Source organism: Maniola hyperantus, chromosome 11 (genome assembly GCF_902806685.2).
Source record: "Maniola hyperantus chromosome 11, iAphHyp1.2, whole genome shotgun sequence".
NCBI classification, from domain to species: Eukaryota; Metazoa; Arthropoda; class Insecta; order Lepidoptera; family Nymphalidae; genus Maniola; species Maniola hyperantus.
Window position 1 is genome coordinate 12836838 of NC_048546.1, and position 19864 is coordinate 12856701.

At 34.5% G+C, this 19864-nt stretch overlaps 3 protein-coding genes across 3 annotated transcripts; 1 reads left to right on the forward strand and 2 right to left on the reverse strand.

Annotated features, from left to right (window-relative positions):
- Positions 1–118: 118 nt before the first annotated feature.
- Positions 119–12606, forward strand: Pak3 (p21 (RAC1) activated kinase 3). The gene is made up of 2 exons (XM_034973258.2): positions 119–1008; positions 6381–12606. Exons 1-2 carry the CDS (start codon positions 309–311, stop codon positions 7175–7177), a joined length of 1497 nt encoding a protein of 498 aa, XP_034829149.1. The 5' UTR covers positions 119–308; the 3' UTR covers positions 7178–12606.
- A 329-nt stretch (positions 12607–12935) lies between these two features.
- Positions 12936–16524, reverse strand: LOC117986252 (methionine synthase reductase). Its single transcript, XM_034973087.2, has 5 exons — positions 16348–16524; positions 15686–15832; positions 15093–15329; positions 13835–14533; positions 12936–13225 (listed from the first exon to the last, which is right to left on the reverse strand). Exons 1-5 carry the CDS (start codon positions 16459–16461, stop codon positions 13013–13015), a joined length of 1410 nt encoding a protein of 469 aa, XP_034828978.1. The 5' UTR covers positions 16462–16524; the 3' UTR covers positions 12936–13012.
- Positions 16525–16869: 345 nt separating this feature from the next.
- LOC117986254 (uncharacterized) lies at positions 16870–19275 on the reverse strand. Its single transcript, XM_034973089.2, has 8 exons — positions 19244–19275; positions 19139–19159; positions 18868–19026; positions 18598–18778; positions 17936–18186; positions 17700–17858; positions 17479–17596; positions 16870–16934 (listed from the first exon to the last, which is right to left on the reverse strand). The coding sequence occupies exons 2-8, from the start codon at positions 19151–19153 to the stop codon at positions 16924–16926; spliced, it is 894 nt and encodes a 297-aa protein (XP_034828980.1). The 5' UTR covers positions 19154–19159; positions 19244–19275; the 3' UTR covers positions 16870–16923.
- Positions 19276–19864: the final 589 nt, after the last annotated feature.

The following is a 19864-nucleotide window of genomic DNA, read 5'->3' on the forward strand; positions in this document are numbered from 1 at the left end:
AACTTCCTTTCCTGTGTATATTTTGCATTAAATAATAATTAGGAATTTAGTTTACATTCCGAAAACTCATGCATGTAGCGGAGCGCACTCAGTATTTTTCTGTCATCGGTGTGCCAAATATTTGACAGATTGATAAAGTCTATCTTCTTTCAGTTTTCCGTCCGCGATTAGCCACTCCTATCTCGGTAATACTTAATTAGTTTTAATTTCTTATAAAGAAGTTGTCGCAAGAAATGTAGTTTCGCGATCTCAAAGACTATAGTGGTGTATTTTTATGGGTTAAGTGTAAGAGAACTAAGAACGTCACAATGACGGGACGCTCGGGCCGTGGTGTGTTTGGCAAACTGTTTTCCAAGAAGCAGAGTGCAAGGGATGACCGTGTGACGGAGATCGGTATGCCTACGAATGTGGTACAGCATATACACGTGAGTGTGAACTCGGAAACGGGCATGATAGAAGGCCTACCGTCATCATGGCTCCGACAACTCAACGCGCAGATATCGCCTGCCGAACAGAACGAGAACCCGAACGCGGCGATCCAAGCTGTAGCCTTCCACAATTTCCACGCTTTAAAAAAGGAACAGGCGGAAAAAGAGCCATGCAAGCCTATAGTAACAGAGGAAGCGATCACGAAAGAAGGTTTGGAGATGAAAAAGTTTTTAGCCAAGAAAAACGCTCACCAAAGTCAGGATTCCGATATTTCTATAGGACAGAGTAGTGAAGAAGATGTTGCACCTACGGATATGTCACAAAGGCAGACAATGCCTGCAGCACCTATTAAAAATAGTCTTAAAAAGAAAGATGCAATGATGGACCTCACAGCGGTCGTTGAGGATCTTTCATTAATAGGTACAGAGCCTGAGGAGAGTCCAATATTGAGGAAAAAGGAGATGATGAATGCGACATTGACAGATGAGGAAATATATGAGGAATTGCGAAGGATTTGTAATAAAGATGACCCATATGTGAGGTTTGAGAGAATCAAGCAGCTTGGGGCTGGAGCATCAGGTAATGTCTTATTTCGTTTCTTCATTCTAGCTTGTTCCCACCATCCAGGTATGCTCATTATGCTAATCCTTCCTACTCTTACTAAATATTATAATTAACTCTGATTGATTGTTACTGTTTCCCATCTAAACTGCTGAACTGATTTTAGTGACATTTGGCAAGGAGTCAATAGCTTGCACCCTAGAGATGTACATAAGATATTGTTTACCTCAGAAAATCAAAGAGTTCCCACTGGATTTTTAAAGATCTAAATATATGCAGACTATATTACTTACTTAATAGTTAAGTCCTAGTATTAAAAAAATATAAAAAATTGCAGGGTGCAACTTGCTTTGCAACTGCTTGCTTATAACTTGATGGCCAGTTAGTATCATACTAATTACAACAGCTTTATGGCATTCTGTTCAGAATGCTGTGTAGCAGCGGCGAAGAGTCAATATAACACGATTCCTATCGGCTTCCCTTTAAGAATTGGCATAATATAGCGTAAGTAGGTACTAATCACATAAATTCCGTAATACATTCGTAAATACAAAGGTTCGATCGTCACAAATGCTATTTTTTTTTTGTTGTTATTAAGTACTAATTTAAGTTAAAAACATAACAGCTAATGTAAGTAACATACACCTACAGTCCTACACCATACAAGCCGTAAAATATCGGATTCCCTAGTTAGATTTTTGCTTAGTATTTATCTCTTTCATTTCCCTAGCGAAAGCGAAAGGAACGAACTAGGTCTGTCTCGCTCTACGGTCGACTAATAAAGAGCACACCAATTTAGTCTGGCCCAGTAGCGAATACGAATTTGGAACTCTGACAGGTCAGACAAATTTGACGTAAATAACTCGGTTGGATCCGAGTTACCCTATAATACCTCCAAATTAAAAATTATATTAATACTATTGTTTTAACAGGTACATGCTACTATTTTGAGTATTTTGTATTTTGAAGGGTGATTTGATATTGATACATTTGTTTTTGTGAAGCGGCCATGCTTGTTTGTTTAAGTTGTTAGTGGTGTTTTATTTTGATATAATAAATTGGGGATGTGATTAATAACTTATAAGTGGTAAGTTCACGGTAATTTTGATTCAGTTTGGTAAGCCAAAATCAGAAATGGCCTTAATTCACATAGATTGTTGTTTAACAGATTTCTTGTTACGTAACGATAGTAATTTTTCTAAATTAAGTTTTGAAAACAAAAATCGAACAGCTGATATTCTTTTAGGTAAGTACGTTTCCGGCTTCCCTTTATCAGATTTTCACCCTTCGCCACTGCTGTGTAGTAATAGGTTGTTGGTTATAGGTTAAAAACTCAACTTGTATAACTAACCAGCTAACTTTTTTGACGACCTCCCTGGCACAGTCGTGAGCGCTGTGGTCTTATTAGTGGGAGGTCCCGGGTTCGATTCCTGGCAGGGGTTTGGAATTTTATAATTTCAAAATTTCTGGTCTGATCTGGTGGGAGGCTTCGGCCGTGGCTAGTTACCACCCTACCGGCAAAGCCGTGCCGCCAAGCGATTTAGCATTCCGGTACGATACTGTGTAGAAACCAAAGGGGTACGGGTTTAATAAAAACTGCCATATCCCTTCCAGGTTAGCTCGCTATCATCTTAGACTGCATCATCACTTACCATCAGGTGAGATTGCAGTCAACGGCTAACTTGTATCTGAATTAAAAAAAAAAAAAAACTTAACTAACTACTTACTTACTTACTACTAACTAAAGGTAACCTGTAGCTATTGATATTATATCTATAAATAAAATTTTACGAAAGCAAAATAAAATAATTACTTATTAAGTAAATTTTATTTTATTTTAATAGATCATTAAGTCATTAAAGTTACCCAGCATTGCACAGATTAGATAATTATTTTATTATATTGGGGCTGATTCTCTTGTACACTATATTTAAACTAAACTAACAGGACTAAATCTAGTGCTATCCTTTTCTGCAAGCAACATTACGAAAGAAATAGCAATAGATGTAGACGTGCCATTTTAATTTAGTTTAGAGATTGTGTACAACGGAATTAGCCACAATATTCTGTTTATTTTAGTATGCTTTGCATACAACTGCCATTTGCATTATTCATATTGGCTTTTACAAGTTATTTTTAATCTACATGTCCATCTATGGGTCATGAATCTATCTTGTATTGTGTAATTAATTCTACATTGGAGACCTTCAAGAATTATAAAATTCAGTAGTTAAAAAATATTTTATATATATTATGAATATAGTTATCCGGGATAAAAATCCTGTTTTATATTCCATGATACAAACTATTTCCGTGCTAAATTTCCTCAAAATTGGTTCAGCAGTTGAGCCATGACAAGGTAACAGACAGACAGAGACACTTATCACTCTATTTATTATAAATACTATTAGTTTGGTTTTCTTTTGATGGAGGATCTTCTAACTAATAAGCACATTTTATGCATCTAGAAGACTTGCAGACTTGCATGGCTACAATGTAAAAACACAAATCACACATAGCCTCTACCATCTCAGCATCAGCATTTCTTTGATGTAGTTAATAATAGTAGTTTGATACTTATGACTTTGGCTGCATTATTTTCAGTATTTTGTAGTGCAGTACTTTCGTTTTGCTCATAAACAATCATGCCAAATTGTCTATTACTAGCCTATGCCTGCCATGTGGACTACACAAATTTAAAACCCCTAGTTCACCTCCTTAGGGGTTGAATTTTCAAAAATACTTTCTTAGCAGATGTCTATATCATTATAGGCTCTAAGTCAAATTTCAGCCCAATCCAACCAGTAATTTGAGCTGTGCGTTAATAGATCTGTCAGTCAGTCGACCACTTTTTCCTTTTATATATTTTCCTTTTCCTTTTCCTTTTATTTATTTTGATTTCGAAATCTGCAATTTTTGTATTAAGTAAATAGCTGTGTAAACAAACTCATCTGAGCCTAACCGTGTGAAGACATTTGCACAATGGCCATAGATAATCTTGTTGTGTTGACCTTGACTGTGATTAAACAATATTAAACTCGGCACTAAACTAAAATAAAAACCTGTGTGACACAGACGTCCAGCTATTGTATGGTAATTATGATAATTACTGTTGCCACTTGTCATATTCAACATGGAAAACACTATGTTGAAGGTGTAACGTAAGAATACATGTATTATGAATTTACGAAATTGTACGATATAGCTATGCAGTATGCACGCCGTGAAACCGGCGGCTGTGAATTTTGTTGGCACAGTGGTAAGCGCTGTGGTCTTATTAGTGGGAGGTCTATATAATTTCTAAATTTCTGGTCTGGTCTGGTGGGAGGCTTCAGCTGTGGCTAGTTACTACCCTACCGGTAAAACCATGCCGTCAAGCGATTTCGGTACGATTCCGAAACTTTGGGGTCATGGGTTTATTAAAAACTGCCATACCCCTTCCAGGTTAGCCCGCTTCCATAGACTGCATCGTCACTTACCACCAGGTGAGATTGCAGTCAAGGGCTACTTTTTATCCCAGAAAATCAAACAGTTCCCACAGAATTTTTGAAACCTAAATCCACGCGTACGATGTCGTGGGTATCAGCTAGTTATATAACATAATCGTAACACATCATATACCTAATCTGAAGCATAGTCAACTGCTTGAGATTTGAGAATGCATATAACTTATAGCATTCTTTACACCCTTTAACCTTCCAAACAACAATGCAACCTTAACAAATTATCTGTTAACAAGTAATTATCATAATTTGTCACATAATAGTGTTATGATTAGAACTGATTAGTTTAATAAAAATCTTATTTTTTAGAATACTTATTGTATTTTATGAAGTACTTATCTCTCCTTTACAATTTCATCATTGCTTAACGCTTTTAATACAAATCAAAGAGTATATAATCACTACGTTTATACAAATCATTAAAAGTGTTAAGTAACTAATCAAAGTAAGTTAAAATAATGTTCAAAACCTGATTAAAATATACTTAGTTGGCTCTATTAAAAGAAACTGTTCAAGTGTGAGTCGGACTCGCACACGAAGAGTTCCGTACCATCTTAAAATAAATATCAAACCAGTATAGTAAGCAAGTTAATGACGGACAGCGCCATCTTGATGTAATTTAGAAAACTAATTATTTGATCCTGAACACAAATCTTTAATTTTTAGGGCTTAAATTATGAAAGGGCTTTACCTGTATATGGTAAAACAGATTTTTACTTATTTTTATGCATAATAGTTTTTGATTTATCCTGGAAAATGTCGAAAAAAATACCCGAGTACGGAACCTCCGGTGCACGAGTCTGACTCGCACTTGGTCGGTTTTTTTTTGTGATGTAACCACAAATTTACGGTTTTCGGATTTTTTTCCATTACTTGTGCTATTAAAACACATTGTTTACACAAGCCAAATTTTCTACCCTATAGGTTTTGATTCCCCCAAATTGACAGACACGACAGACAGACAACAAAGTGTTGCTATGAGGGTTTCTTTTCCTTTTGAAGTAGGTACCGAGCCCTAAAAATAACACTTTGAAATAACAGAACAAGTTAGAGGAATTGATATCAATTGTGCAAATTAACTGTAATTGCCATAATCAGATTAAACCAATGCAATGTCTTATCTCTCTATATCTCGTCGGAATAATGTATTAAAGTGGATACAGATCTCGTGAGACAGAAATCTCATATTTATTTCTTCTTAATTCATCTATTTATCTAAGTCTACCTTCCTAGCACAACTGACAAGACGGAGACAACTTTTCTCACACTGAATCCACGAGACTCAAGTCAGACAAGCTTACAACAATGTTGTCATATATTTAGTATTTATCGCGCAAAGTCCGGTGAAATCCGTGACATAATATTTCCTTCGGTCTGGTTGTGCAGATGTTACAATTAGAAAAGTACATATCTAATGTACTTAAAGAAATAAAATGTCCTTGTTATTCCACAGTAACAAGTCTAAAAATTATGTAATTAGTATTAGGTAATTAATCTATGCTAGTCATACATGAACAATCGAACTAGTGGTTATTAATATCGACGTGTTGGGGGCTGGGGCTCAATCTCGGGCACACACCCCTCTATCGTTTCGAAGTTATGTGTGTTTTTCAACAATTAAACAACACTTGCTTTAACTGTGAAGGAAAACATACAGGAAACCTGCATGCCTGAGTGTTCTCCATAATAATCTCAGCTGTGTGAAGTATGCCATCCGGATTTGGCCAGCATGGCATGGCATTGGCAGCACTATGGCCTAAACTTTTCTCAAGATACTTGTCGGGCTTGCTTTATAGATTTTAATGCTCCACACATTCCAGGATTAAAAAGTCGATGTAGATATTCAATTTCCAAACGAATATTAATTTGTTGTTTCTCTATCTCCAGGTGTCGTCTTCATCGCGATAGACAGCAAGGACAACTCGAGAGTCGCAATCAAAGACATAGATTTAACCAAGCAGTCCAAAAAGGATTTAATACTCAACGAAATCAATGTTCTCAAAGGCTTTAACCATAAAAACCTGGTCAATTTCCTCGACTCGTTCTTATGTTACGACCATTTATGGGTCGCAATGGAGTTACTCGATGGGGGATCGCTAACGGATGTTGTCACGGAAGTGGTTATGAAGGAAGGTCAAATCGCTGCAGTATGTCGGGAGACTTTACAAGCAATATCGTTTCTGCACTCCAAAGGAACTATACATAGGGACATCAAATCTGACAATGTCTTACTTGCTATGGACGGGACTGTAAAAGTTACGGACTTCGGGTTTTGTGCAAACATAGTCGGCGACGAAAAACGACAGACCATGGTCGGTACTCCATATTGGATGGCCCCAGAAGTTGTTACAAGGAAGCAGTATGGTAAAAAAGTTGATGTATGGTCGCTAGGTATTATGGCCATAGAAATGATCGAGGGTGAACCTCCATACATGAAAGAAGCACCTTTGAGAGCGTTATATTTGATCGCTGCTGTAGGCAGACCAAAGATACCAAGATGGGACAAACTATCTCCAGAATTCCAGGACTTCTTGGACAAATGTCTGCAAGTGGATGCGGATGAGAGAGCAACTGCTGACGAACTTCTAGCACATCCATTCTTAGATTGCGCGATGGAATTGAGAACGCTGACGCCATTAATTAAGGCTGCACAAAAAATTCTTCACAAGAATTTCTCTGACTGAAGTAAGAATTTTCTTTGTATCCACATTTGATTTTACGCCCGTTATAGCGTTATAATTTCGGAAATTCCATGAATATTGTGCCAATGACAGCGTGATGCCTATATAGAAATATTTTAAAGCTTCGCACGCCGAACCGTAATTTTTTATTTTTTATTTTTTTTTACAATTCTAAGTGTGACACAGTGTTATCGTTGTGGTCATGCTAGGCCAATGGTTCTTTTAGAATTTCATTCCAAAGCGTGACTTCGATATGGATATGGTAAAATTATCATTTCTCCATTCTGCGTACAAGCCTTGTTATAGGAATTCGAATCTTATGAACTCTTCATCGATAGTTAAGTATTGGGAAAGCGTATATTTTTTGTATGGCATTTATTTTCGTAAGTAAAGTACTGATTGTCATGTAACATGTGATAAGTGCCAATTTGGTATGGCAATAATATTTTTGTATTTTCATAAATAATTAAAGTTAGTTCCGTACATGACGTATGTACTTGGCGTCCATGTTTTACATTAAAAAACCGCCCAAGTGTTAGTCAGGCTCGTGCAACGAGGGTTCCGTACCACAGTCGTATTATTTCGACATTTTGCACGATAATTCAAAAACTATTATGCATAAAAATAAATAAAAATCTGTTTTAGAATGCACAGGTGAAGCCCTTTCATATTATGATACCCACTTGATTATTATAGTTATCTTACTTCGAAAATTGAAGATACTAATTTTTAGTTCATGACCACAATTTAATTTTTTTTGTGTGATGCAACTATAAATTCACGGTTTTCAGATTTATCCCCTAATGTCTGCTATAAGACCTACCTACCTGCCAAATTTCATGATTCTAGGTCAACGGGAAGTAACCTGTAGGTTTCTTGACTAGGTGATATCAAGTGGGGTATTATGTGAAAGGACTTCACTTGTGCATTCTAAAACAGATTTTTATTTATTTTTATGCTTCATAGTTTTTGATTTATCGTGCAAAATGTCGAAAAAATACGACTGTGGTACGGTGTCCCTGTCAATGGAACCCTATGGAAAATAAATGGATATAAAATCAATAAGTAATCATATTAATCAAACTAGCTTATACTCGCAACTTCCAGTCCAGTAGTTTGAGCTGTGCGTTGATAGATCAGTCAGTCGCCTTTTCCTTTTATATAATAAATATAGATTCGTATTCAGTATTTGTTCGTAAAATTGCTAGAGATGTTTTTTTTTTGGAAAACGCAAATTGTATTATTTTTAGTCATAACTCGTGTTATCATCATTCTAGTAGATACGATATCTACTCCTGATATACGGATACATATATCATGCACTATATCGTAATTTTATAGAAAGGCAATAGTTCCTGTATTACGAAACTTCTTTGATTCATTGCGACCGTTGCTATCGTTATTTTATTGTTCAACTGTGAATTACGAGGTCCTGGGTTCGATTCCCAGGTCGGACCGAAAATAGTTAGGTATTGAATTTTTCCACTTTTAGATTAAGTTTTCAGATAATTAAATGGTACTGTTGTGCCACTTTGCTCGACTTGGCGGGGGCACTCTCATGCCCCCAGATAAGATATTGTTTTTAAGTTTTGTAATACAGGAATTAGTCTTAGTTTAGGGGCACTATAAACTAAATAAAAAGATAAGTGCCTCTTTCTATTTCATTAAGAAAAAGGGCAATAAAGGTGTAGTTTTCACTCTTAAGTAACCCTGATTTTACACTACAAAATGTATGTAGTCTGTACAATCTGATGCCATATTAAAAGCTAATTCTTTTGAATACAAAACTGAAAGTAAACTAAAGTAATGCTGTCATTTTTGCAACAATCAATGAAGAAAAGGACAACATCATAGCCTTATTTACTTTTGTGTACAAAAGTATTAGTGACATCATGTAAAATATTTTAAAACTTTGACATATTTGATTTAGTTACTTAAGGATTTATTAATTAATCTGTCCATAATAAGTGATAAATACATACCACTTCTGATGTTCACAAACTGTTACTGGTCTTAAGCTAATTTCATCCTTTTCACAATGTTCTTTGCGAATAAGGACTGCTAGCTTTTTGTATTGTAATTGAAAGTTGTGTACAAAATAATTGGTAATGTCAAGCAAAACTATTCGATTTCAATGTGACGTCACAGCGACCAAAGAAAAAAGATTTCACTTCTGATGTTCACAAACTGTTACTGGTCTTAAGCTAATGTCATCCTTTTCACAATGTTCTTTGCGAATAAGGACAGCTAGCTTTTTGTAATGTAATTGAAAGTTGTGTACAAAAGAATTGGTAATGTCAAGCAAAACTATTCGATTTCAATGTGATGTCACAGCAACCAAAATAAAAAATTGTTAAACTAGTATTTTTTTACATCTTTAGGGTGCCTTTCCATTTTTCTGATTGACGGATGACGTCAGAGGTGATTGCGATTGTCACTTTGTAGCTGTCATTTTACCGTAATCGAGTTACAGTTCAGTTAATCTGAACTGTATCTGCTCCAGTGGAAGGCATTCTTAATTGTGGCCTAGAGTCGAAGTAATTATTCCAATTTGTTATTTTATTTCCCTTTATTAGAAGATTGCTTTTGTAAGAAATCTGCGTAGGTAGAACAAAGTACTGTGGAAATAAGATGTCTCAATCAAATATAGACTTTAAACCAATGAAATAAGAACGTTTTTCGAACAGATTTTCTACTACCACACACACGATCCATCTTAGACCCGATAAGGAATCGATAATTTTGCTTGCAAGTTTGTATTAAGTATTTAAGAATGTAGTTCGCTTTAACAGTTTACCAAAAACTGTACATAAAAGTATGATAAGTTTTTACCACATGTGGCATTTTTATCTATAAGGACATGTTTAATGCGTACCTAAACCTATCTATATCGTCAGATCAAATCCCTAGCCAAGATGCTAGAATCTACAGTGCGACAAGGCTCTCTTGGCACTTCAATGGCATTGACAGGGGGGCGCTGTTGGAGAACAAAGGCTAAGAATATTCAACGAATATCCAAACAAGAATAAAGGGGACACTTGACAGCAACGTTAGTTCCGATTTTCGCCACGCGCCAAGATAGCCTTGTCGCACTGTAATCAAGTTTCAAAATAAAAAGTGTCAAACAACCATAGACAAAGTCAAAGTATTTTTTTACGTCCTTACACAATTTTATCGACGATATTACAAAAATAATTTAATGTTAGACACAAAAGTAGATTTTAATTATTGTTCCAACATTCTCTATTTTTTTCTACATTCCTATTCATGACTTTCTACAATTTGAAACGACCAAATATTTATTTCTATACTTTTTATACTCTATGCTTTCTAGATGTAAGTAATTAAGACTGTATGAACTAAACTTATGCTCACATTCTTACCAAATACTTAGGCCCGCTTTGAGTTTCGCAATGGTCAAAGATTTTGATCACAAACCTACAGTACCTACGCGGCAAAAAGTAATGTACCTACATCAGCATTTCGGATGACATTTCGGCTTTGTAGAGCGTTGTCTCTGTCACTCGTTTTGTCAGTTTCAGCGACAAAGACGACGCTCTACCAATCTGCTACCTCCTGCTAAAGGTCGATGTACAATACTTTCTGCAGCGTACTGTACAAAGTCATATAACAAGTTGACACATAGAGCAAATATGGCGAGTGCGTTCTCAAAATGTATGCACTATAATATATAGCTTTAGTTATAAACTAGTGAGTGAACGTCTGTGAAACTCAGGCACTGAGATCTATAGAGTGTACTTTGACTTTGCTCAAACTATAGTTACTTATGTTAAAACGAGACAGAGTTATTTACTCACATAAATGTGTCTCATTAAGCTCAGCCAAAATTTGCTCTATAGATCTCAGCTATAGTGGCCCTACTGTTTCTTTGTAAGTTTCTAGTGAAATTGCAATAACATTACAATTTTATAAAAATGTATTAGATATTAAAAATTGTATTTCACTATGTATTAATTACACTTGTTCTATCCTTATCACTTTTTTAATTGGTGCAATACTTTGTGATTTTTAAAATCATAAACAAAATAAATTATTTTTGATAAATCTGTTTAATTTTTGTATCAAAGAGGCCATCTTGTTTTAGGTTTTGAAAAATTTAAATTTAAACTTTTACCGTGCATTTACATATTCACGATTGCGGTAAGGTTTACTCTCGCCATTCGACAAGACGAGATATGAGATGATACGCCAGACCTTTGGTCACATAATCATCTTTTGTCTCAATTATTACAAGATTATGTCATACATATAAAATAATTATGTATATAAAATAATTTCATTTCAATTTCATTTTTATGCACTTGTAACGCTGAGAACGCTCATTGAGCGAAAAAAGTTTGCAACGCGTTGTGGTCAGTGTAAAACAGCCACATCGCGAAATTTGTGTTATGGCACTTATGAAAACGCTCACAATGCGTTGTGGCAATCACAGAAAGACCGCATAGCGAAATTCGTGTCGTGGCTATCATGCTCTACGACCACAACGTGTTGTGGCATGGCGTTGTGTCGAATACATAATATTAACTATGACGAGTAGTGCAACAGGCAGCGAAGGCGAATATGTAAATGCACGGTTAATTATTTTGTAATAATATAAACAATAATTATTAAATAAGTAACTGTAAGATATACTTTTATTTTAGTATTATTTTGTATGATGATGTTTTATTTTACTCTTTAAGCAGTAGCCATATTTGAATTAAGATCGTTACGAAATAAATACACTAAATTAGGTAACTTTGCTTTTCTAATGTAACTTGCCTGTCAAAGTAACATGGGAAAAGCAAAGTTACTCTGATTCATGGCAATGGAATTGGAGTTTAATGGAATACCCTCCACCAAGAGTGCCTGCTTTGAATAGTTAGTTATAAAACGTATTGACTATTGTTAGGTTAATGCTACAGACTAAAGAAAAAGACAGACGGAGCCCTTGTAAACAGATGTTCATAAAAGTGAAGCCAGTTGTTTGTGCGTGCATCTTATTGCGATAAATTGCGTAAGGGTGATATCTACACGTCGAAGAATTCATCAACTTACATTAACATTATTGTAGGTTTTATACAAAATAAGTTTGTTGAGTTTGTGTTAATTTGTATATGAAATTCAAATCAAGATATTATTTAACAAACAATATAAAATACTAACAGAACCAAACATTCGAGACACTTACCTAATTAATCAGCTCCTTATTTTAAATCGGCTTCCTGGACCTGCTTCATATATAGGTATTGGTGTGTTGTCTTGTCTTTTTCCTTTTGTCTCTGGTTCACGCATCGCCGCACAACGAAAATTGTGTTAACTGTATATTCGAAGCTAGATCGCTTAGTGCATAAGTTTATAATATACACCAATGACACTTTTTGAACGTTTTATTACTAGAGATTTGCGTATTAAATTATTTTTGTAAATGATGCATATTGTTTTTATCAGCTTATCACAAAATGCTCAACACATCACTGGTTATACCGTCATTGTGAATTTTAAAGGATTTTGGCGTTTAAACTATCGTGAGTGATTTCCATTATACATAATATATTTCTACGGGGCCCTTTTTCAAGGGGGTCAATTCGCGCACGCGTCGCGTTTAAGACCATATAGAAAGGATTTTAACTGCACATTTTTACCGGCCAATCACGTTTGTCTCCTTCAAGCTACTTGAGACTGGCAAAGTGCATTGTGCTGATATGGCTCTGAGAAAAACCACATATTAAGAAAAGAAGAAGAAGAGAGAAGACTTGAATTTGCAAAAATAAATTATTTTATTACGTAAGTATTTACAATAATTTGCCTATATTTATTTACAATAAGCAATCGTAATTAATTCCATATATCAAGTATATATCTTTTCTCTTTTATCATATTTTCTACAAATTCCTCCGCTTCATTTGCCTCGTCGCCATACTTCGCTATACATTGCACGATCGCCTCTCTAACTGATGGTGCCATTTTCTTAATATCTCCACAAATATACACATAAGCTCCTTGCAGTAATAACTTTGTAAGTTCTTCACCATTCTGTTGTATAGCATCCTGAAATAATGTTAATATTAGATCTACATACTTTTTTATTGTTTATATAATAGAGGTTTGCGACAGATTATAATAAAAACAGACAGAAAACATGGTGGTACAGAGAATGAAGTTGATTTAACAAAAAAGCAATTATTTAACAGAACCAATCTGGACCATGAACTTTATTGTAATGGTTACGTCTGCTTTTTCCTTTTAGTTTGTGATTTCCCTTTTACTCACGGTTGGGAAAAAACAATTAAAAAAATATTTTTTTATCACAGTATCAAAAACCTATTTAAAACGCTTATTTTAAACATTGCCAACCCTGCTTTTAAGACCATAAGGTACTTAATCGAATATGAAATAAAAATCAAAAATTCAATTACCAATACTTAGGCTGAGATATATAGAGCGCACTTTGACTTTGCTCAGACTTAGGATTGAGTTAAAACGAGACAGATTTATGTGAGAGATAATACATCTGTCTCGTTTTAACTCTGTCCTAAGTCTAAGCAAAGTCAGAGTGCCCTTTATAGATTTCACCTTAAAAGTACCTAGCACTATTCTAAAATATAAAAAGAACAATTCTTAAATACAAAATCATAAAGATTTAACTTTTTAACTCACCTGTACATAACTATTCTCAGTGTTGCCACACCTAGAAAACGAGGTTGTCAATTTATTCAGTACCCCATCCAATACAAAATCATTCAATTCTTTCTCATAAATAAAATCTAGCTTTGGTTCTCTACATCCAAAAAATAACCATGTATAACCCAACTTAATTTCTGGGTTAACTTTGAATAAATGTTTTCTCTCTTCCAAAAATCCTATAAAAGGTGACACTCCTGTACCAGGTCCTATTAATATAATAGGCGTTTCCAAATTCTCTGGTAAATAAAAATCATTTATATTCTTTCTTATATAAATGGGAATCTTTCTTTCCATATTACATGTATTTATATTCAAATTTTTCATTTCTTCTTCTATACTACTATCATCCTTTATAATAATTCTTTCCAACCATCCTGTAGTCAATCCTTTTCTATTATTACCAATATCTATAATGGAAAAGCAGATTTTGATAAAACTTTTATCACAATTTGCAATAGAATAAGGTCTTGGTAAGAGACGTGGTAAATGTTCCAAAATAACTTCCACAGGTGGTTTACATGATGGGAATATAGTAAATATGTCTAGGAGGCATATATGTTTGTTTAATATATGTGTTGTATATGCTACGGCGCCTTCTTTGCTGCAGAGATATTCGAGGGTCCTTTTCTCCTTGTCATCTTTTGTATGTCTTGAGAGTGTGAGGAGAAAAAGCTGGAAAAGTGAAATGGCAAGTTGAATTAATAAAATAAATTCTGATGAAAGGCTAAGGATTAGTAAGGACACTTATTAAATTATGCAAAACTAGCTTTCTTGTGACATTCTCCTTTTCTATTTGGGGTTTTTTAATCTTGTTTTTTTTTTGATTAAACTTTATAAAGTAGTAAGTAATGGTAGGTTAGTGTCTATTTGTTACTTGAACAGATACCTTGTACTGAAGCCACATAGAGCGTTTGTGCACTAAGTCATATCCGATTCGTTTTCGTAAAAAAAAAATCGAATCATTCAAAATGTACGTACGCTTGTGCACTGATTTGGTTTGTATTTATACGGATCCGTCAAAATACCAATTTAATGATCACAAGCGTATGTTTTGTATGACGGCCACTTCGAGTTTGCGAAAACTAATACGAATGAGTGCATAAAATGTCTGTAGGATACATTTCAGTTTTATGCCTCGAAGGAAGAACTCGGAAAAGCAAGTGAAGATTAATTCGCAATATCTTTCTTTTGATCGGTTAAAAATTTTGATAAGTAAAATAATACACAATACCTTTTTTAATACACCCCTCAAATCGACACAATGGGTTAAAACATGTCTCAAAGTAGATTCCATGGGCAGATGTGCTGACATTCTGCCACTTTTAAGGCTGCTATCTATACTAAGGACATAGTCACAATCTGCCACATCCTTTAGATTCAAGTGTTCAATAAGACAATCCACTTCTGATTGAGAATTTTGAGGAATCACCCCTATAGTGTCACCAGGGCGAAATTTTAAATTGCTGCCCTGAAAAGTAATGATAAAAATGTATACAAACTAGAGCAAAATGAGTGACAGAGACAACATTTACGAAGCCAAAACCTCTTTCTAAAGGTTCATGTACAATATTTTCTGCCACCTACTGTAGTTAGATTATCTGAAAAAGTGTAAATCTAATGAGTAATTACAAAGTTTCAACTCAATTAGTTACTATTATCTAACTATGAAAATTTTAATATGCTCTTTAAGGTTTGAAAAGGTGAAAGCCAAGATTGTACATCCATCTAGTTACTAAATGGCTTGAAATTGCATAACCAACACATTCTACTGATAAGCACTATCAAAACTAAGCTATACTACCCTCCTTAGTAACGGATAGATACCTTAACATCAAAGGTGCATTCATACACTGCCTTGCAGTTCTCATTGACAGCTGTCAACCTTCTCCAGCTGCTGACAGGGGCATGAAATATGTCGCTTGCAGCAAAAGGTAATAGTGGCCTCTGCCCTTTATACACTGTCTTACGTTCCTATAAGAAAATCTTCATAAACAAACAAACACCATGCTTTTTATTACACTAAAAGTTAGAAATAGACCTTTATAATATTGCAATAGTAATGTTTGCAATTGATTCAATGATAGAGAGAGCCAGCGCCTGTTATTTTATATAAGCTGAAAGTTTCTCGCGTATTGTCCCCAACACAGGAAGGAACGCTCGGCGACTATGAAGTTTGGCTTTGGAAGATGTATGTAGGCATGTTTTAAATCAATAGCTGAAACACTAGTGCACCTATGTATGCCTAGGTAATCCAAAAGACTCACTCAACTAGATAAAATCTGTTTTATAAATGTGTCTTGTATGTTGATTCATCACAATTCTTAGGTTAGACCTTATGATTATCTAGACAAACTTAGATGCACAGGTATTTCGGATTTCAACTTGTGTAATTAATTGTACTAAAATAGTACTTGTGTGGAATGTGGACATATGTTTTTCTTTTAATACATTATTTCACAATAATAGATAATATTCAAAATACTTACATCAGAACTGTGGAAGTTTATTTTTAACGCATTCTCTTTATATGCAGGTAAGTTTAGTACTTTGGTTCCATTCAGAGTTTCAAATAAGTCTAGGAAATTATGATTTATAACCATTTTTACAATCTAGAACTAAAAATAATTTCAAAAATTGTAACCTAACCTATCAATCCCAATTCACAATCATATGTTATTGGTCTGTGATCAACATGACGTTGAGTGGTATACATATTAATCTATGCGTTGAGTCTTGAGAGGTGGTGATATGTCACAATATGTCATGTTCACCTTGGACACTGACATCGCAACAGATTATTTCAGAATACGAGAAAAGAATCTCTGACATAGGTAAAGTATTCTGTACATGTAAAGGCAAGGACAGACTAGCTGACATTATGCACTACGAAGTCGTTTGAAGTCATTATAATCAGGAGGCACGGGAGTGCCTCCGCCAAGACGAGTCAAACTAAAGGACGGATTTTCATTTTTCACTTGTAATATTTTAAATAATAAAATAAAACCAATCTTTTAAATCTCACTCTTTATTATTTTCTTATTTAAATATTTTCGATTTCTACTTCAATCACCCACTGTCAAAAAAAGAAAATCAGAATTTAATAACTACAAACTTAACTGTATATTTACCTAAGTTTTCAGCGGTAGATCAAAACAACAAATAAATATAATATACTAGCTTTTACCCCGCGGCTTCGCCCGCGTAGTAAGTGCATTCCTGAACATTAGAAACTATTCCAGAATATTTCACAACATTCCAGAATGTTCTAGAACGTTCGAACTCACGACAGATCTTACTTTATATACCCCTATCAGCAGGTATTACCCATAGAGAAAAGTCTTCGAATGGTCCACAATGTTCCAGATTCCAGAATATTCGACACACATTCGAGAATGTTCTGGACAATTCTAGCAATTTCTATAGGGCGAAACTTCCAACCCTTATATCTTCAAAAGCACACCCTTCAGGTATAAACGGGAACCTTCTTCATGGACGGGAGATAGAGAGCTATCACACCATATAAAATAAATAAATAAGAAAGAATAATAAATAAATAAAAAATAGAAAAGAAGTAGGTACTTACGAACATTAATTAGTACAAGTTAAAATCAACTCACAATTTATTGCTACACCCTTATCACCAGTATATCCAACAACACATTCGGGACACACAGTAGTATCGCAAGGATTTTCCGTTTCAGTCGGAAAGGCAGGACTTAATTCCGCTGGTGGAGGCTGAAATATTATTTATTTTTATTTATAATAAATTTTAATGGCAAAAAATTTAATTTGACATTAACAAAAAGTAAATTTATAACTATATACATATATTTATTACCTCCAGCCTGTACAAATAGGACAATTTACACGGGTCCCAAGTTGTGCAAAGAGTGGCGTTATGCACCAAATCCTTCCTGGGCTCGTCGCCGAAATAATCAAATGAGATAACAATATTGTTGTCTATTGCGCATTTTTCTAAAAACTCGTTGACTGATATCTAAGGAAATTATATAACAATAGTGTCAATAATTTCAGGTTTACAGGGTCTTAAAATAAAAATCAAATAGCTACTACCTTCGTCTTATTACCACAGTCCAAAGTACCGTTTTGAAAATAATTATTCTCTCGATCTCCATTTCCAAGACAGAACATCCACCCTTCATGGAACGAGTATTCTATCGGTGCCACTTCAGCTTCAATGCAAGGATCGACAGGTACCGGAATAGAACTGTGCCCAAAAGTACATTTCCGTTCGTGCATATTTGCTTGCACGCGATAAGCGTCAAGATCTGGTTCGGATCCTTCTGGGCATTCGTAATAGTTACCTAGGATTTACAAAACGCTTCAAAAACGGTAACATTTAAATTTTTGAAGATGAATCACTTTACTTATCTTAGAATGTCAGTTTTGCGCTAGATAGTAGGTAGGAGGGTAGGTCGATTAGGATGTCACGTAGCAACTAAAACTGTTATGGTCCTATCTTGGACCCAGTGGCGTAAGGTATAAAAGCACTACTTTCCTACAGTTGAAATAATTCAATACTATATTTTTTATGACCTACTAATATAATATTATAATAACCTACCTTATAGAGCCTATCCTGAGTTGCAACTCTGTTCATGCTACTGATTAGACTGCATCATGACTGCACAGTGCACTTATCATGAAGTGAAGACCAAACCAAAGAGAATGGAAATCAAAAGTTATTATAATGTTATAACAAAATTATTACCTACCATTCTGAATAATATAAGTAGTTTTGTGTCGTTTGGTTATGACTGTTCTAACAGTCAGTCCATTGCCTCCACTCTTAATATTTTCCATTAGCACTTCTTGCGCTGCACGTTGCTCCCTCGACCACTTTGCTGCTTCTTCGGCTAGTATCTGCCTGCTTATTTTACCTTCTGATTGCGTTGACTATAAAGACAGTGATAAAGTCAACGTTAAAACGTATCTAAACTACACCAAATAAGCGACATAAAACCCTATAAAGAAGAAACACTTGCCTGAGGAGTACTTTCCATGATGACATGAGGTCTTCCAAGAGTGTGCTGCCATATAAGCTGAGCGGCGACTTTATGCTTAGTGCTATGATGTAATGGTTGAATCTGGAGGATGCTGTACCAGGCAAGTTCTCTGTATACGCTATCTGGGAGATATCCGGTCTAAAAAGGAAAATGAGTTAACTAGTATGTTGATGTAATATTTACATCGATGTATTATTTGACGTCAAAAAGAGCATGTTGTGATGAACCATTTAAAAAACGGTGTACTTACAGGCATAAAATCCATATGCCACTGTAATAAGGAAAAAAGTTAGTAAAAAATTTATTTTAAGACAGTAATTCTTGCAATTTGCACTTTATTCGAATACAAAATTACCTCTTCTTCAGGTTGGTCTGTAGTATCTATAACGAAATAAATGCAATGTTATTATTCAAATAACTAGTACATTAATCAAAAAAACACTAAAATTATAATCACAAACCGTCATCATCATCTTGGGCGTGTATCACCATGAACTGAAAAAAAAACTGTGGTCAAAAAATCATCTGATGTCCGTTTTAGATATAACTAAATTAATTAATTAATTATAGTCTAAAGAAAACCTGTAACATCAATAAATTGAAAAATAGCTTTAGAATTATCTCCATGCACACGTTCATATTTGCGAAAATTTCTTGTTAAAATGAAAAATATAATTGTTATAGCTTATAGTTTTACGACTCAATTTGTTAACGAGTTTTAATAAACCTTTTAGAATTCGATCGTTATAAGGCATGAGTTCTTAGACTGTTTTTGACCATAATATTTCGTATTTTATTTTATTGTATTTTACCTATACTAGTTACCCACTCAAAATGAGCTCATAAAATAATTTTCATAAAAGTAGACAAATGCTTAATATTGTGTCCATGGCTTTATGAAGTCTATATGGTCTGTCTAATGAAAGTTGATAATGAAAAATAGTGGCAAAATCAAGGGCAAAATCCAAAAGAAAAT

Coding starts and splice junctions, on each gene's coding strand:
- Pak3 (XM_034973258.2), top strand. CDS start 309: ATGACGGGACGCTCGGGCCGTGGTGTGTTTGGCAAACTGTTTTCCAAG. Junction 1,009..6,380: donor GCTTGGGGCTGGAGCATCAG/GTAATGTCTTAT, acceptor CTCTATCTCCAG/GTGTCGTCTTCATCGCGATA.
- LOC117986252 (XM_034973087.2), bottom strand. CDS start 16,461: ATGGTTATAAATCATAATTTCCTAGACTTATTTGAAACTCTGAATGGA. Junction 14,534..15,092: donor TGAGGGGTGTATTAAAAAAG/GTATTGTGTATT, acceptor TCACTTTTCCAG/CTTTTTCTCCTCACACTCTC. Junction 13,226..13,834: donor CTGAGAATAGTTATGTACAG/GTGAGTTAAAAA, acceptor ACATTATTTCAG/GATGCTATACAACAGAATGG.
- LOC117986254 (XM_034973089.2), bottom strand. Junction 18,187..18,597: donor TACTTATATTATTCAGAATG/GTAGGTAATAAT, acceptor TGTAAATCCTAG/GTAACTATTACGAATGCCCA. Junction 17,859..17,935: donor ACTGTGGTAATAAGACGAAG/GTAGTAGCTATT, acceptor TAATTTCCTTAG/ATATCAGTCAACGAGTTTTT.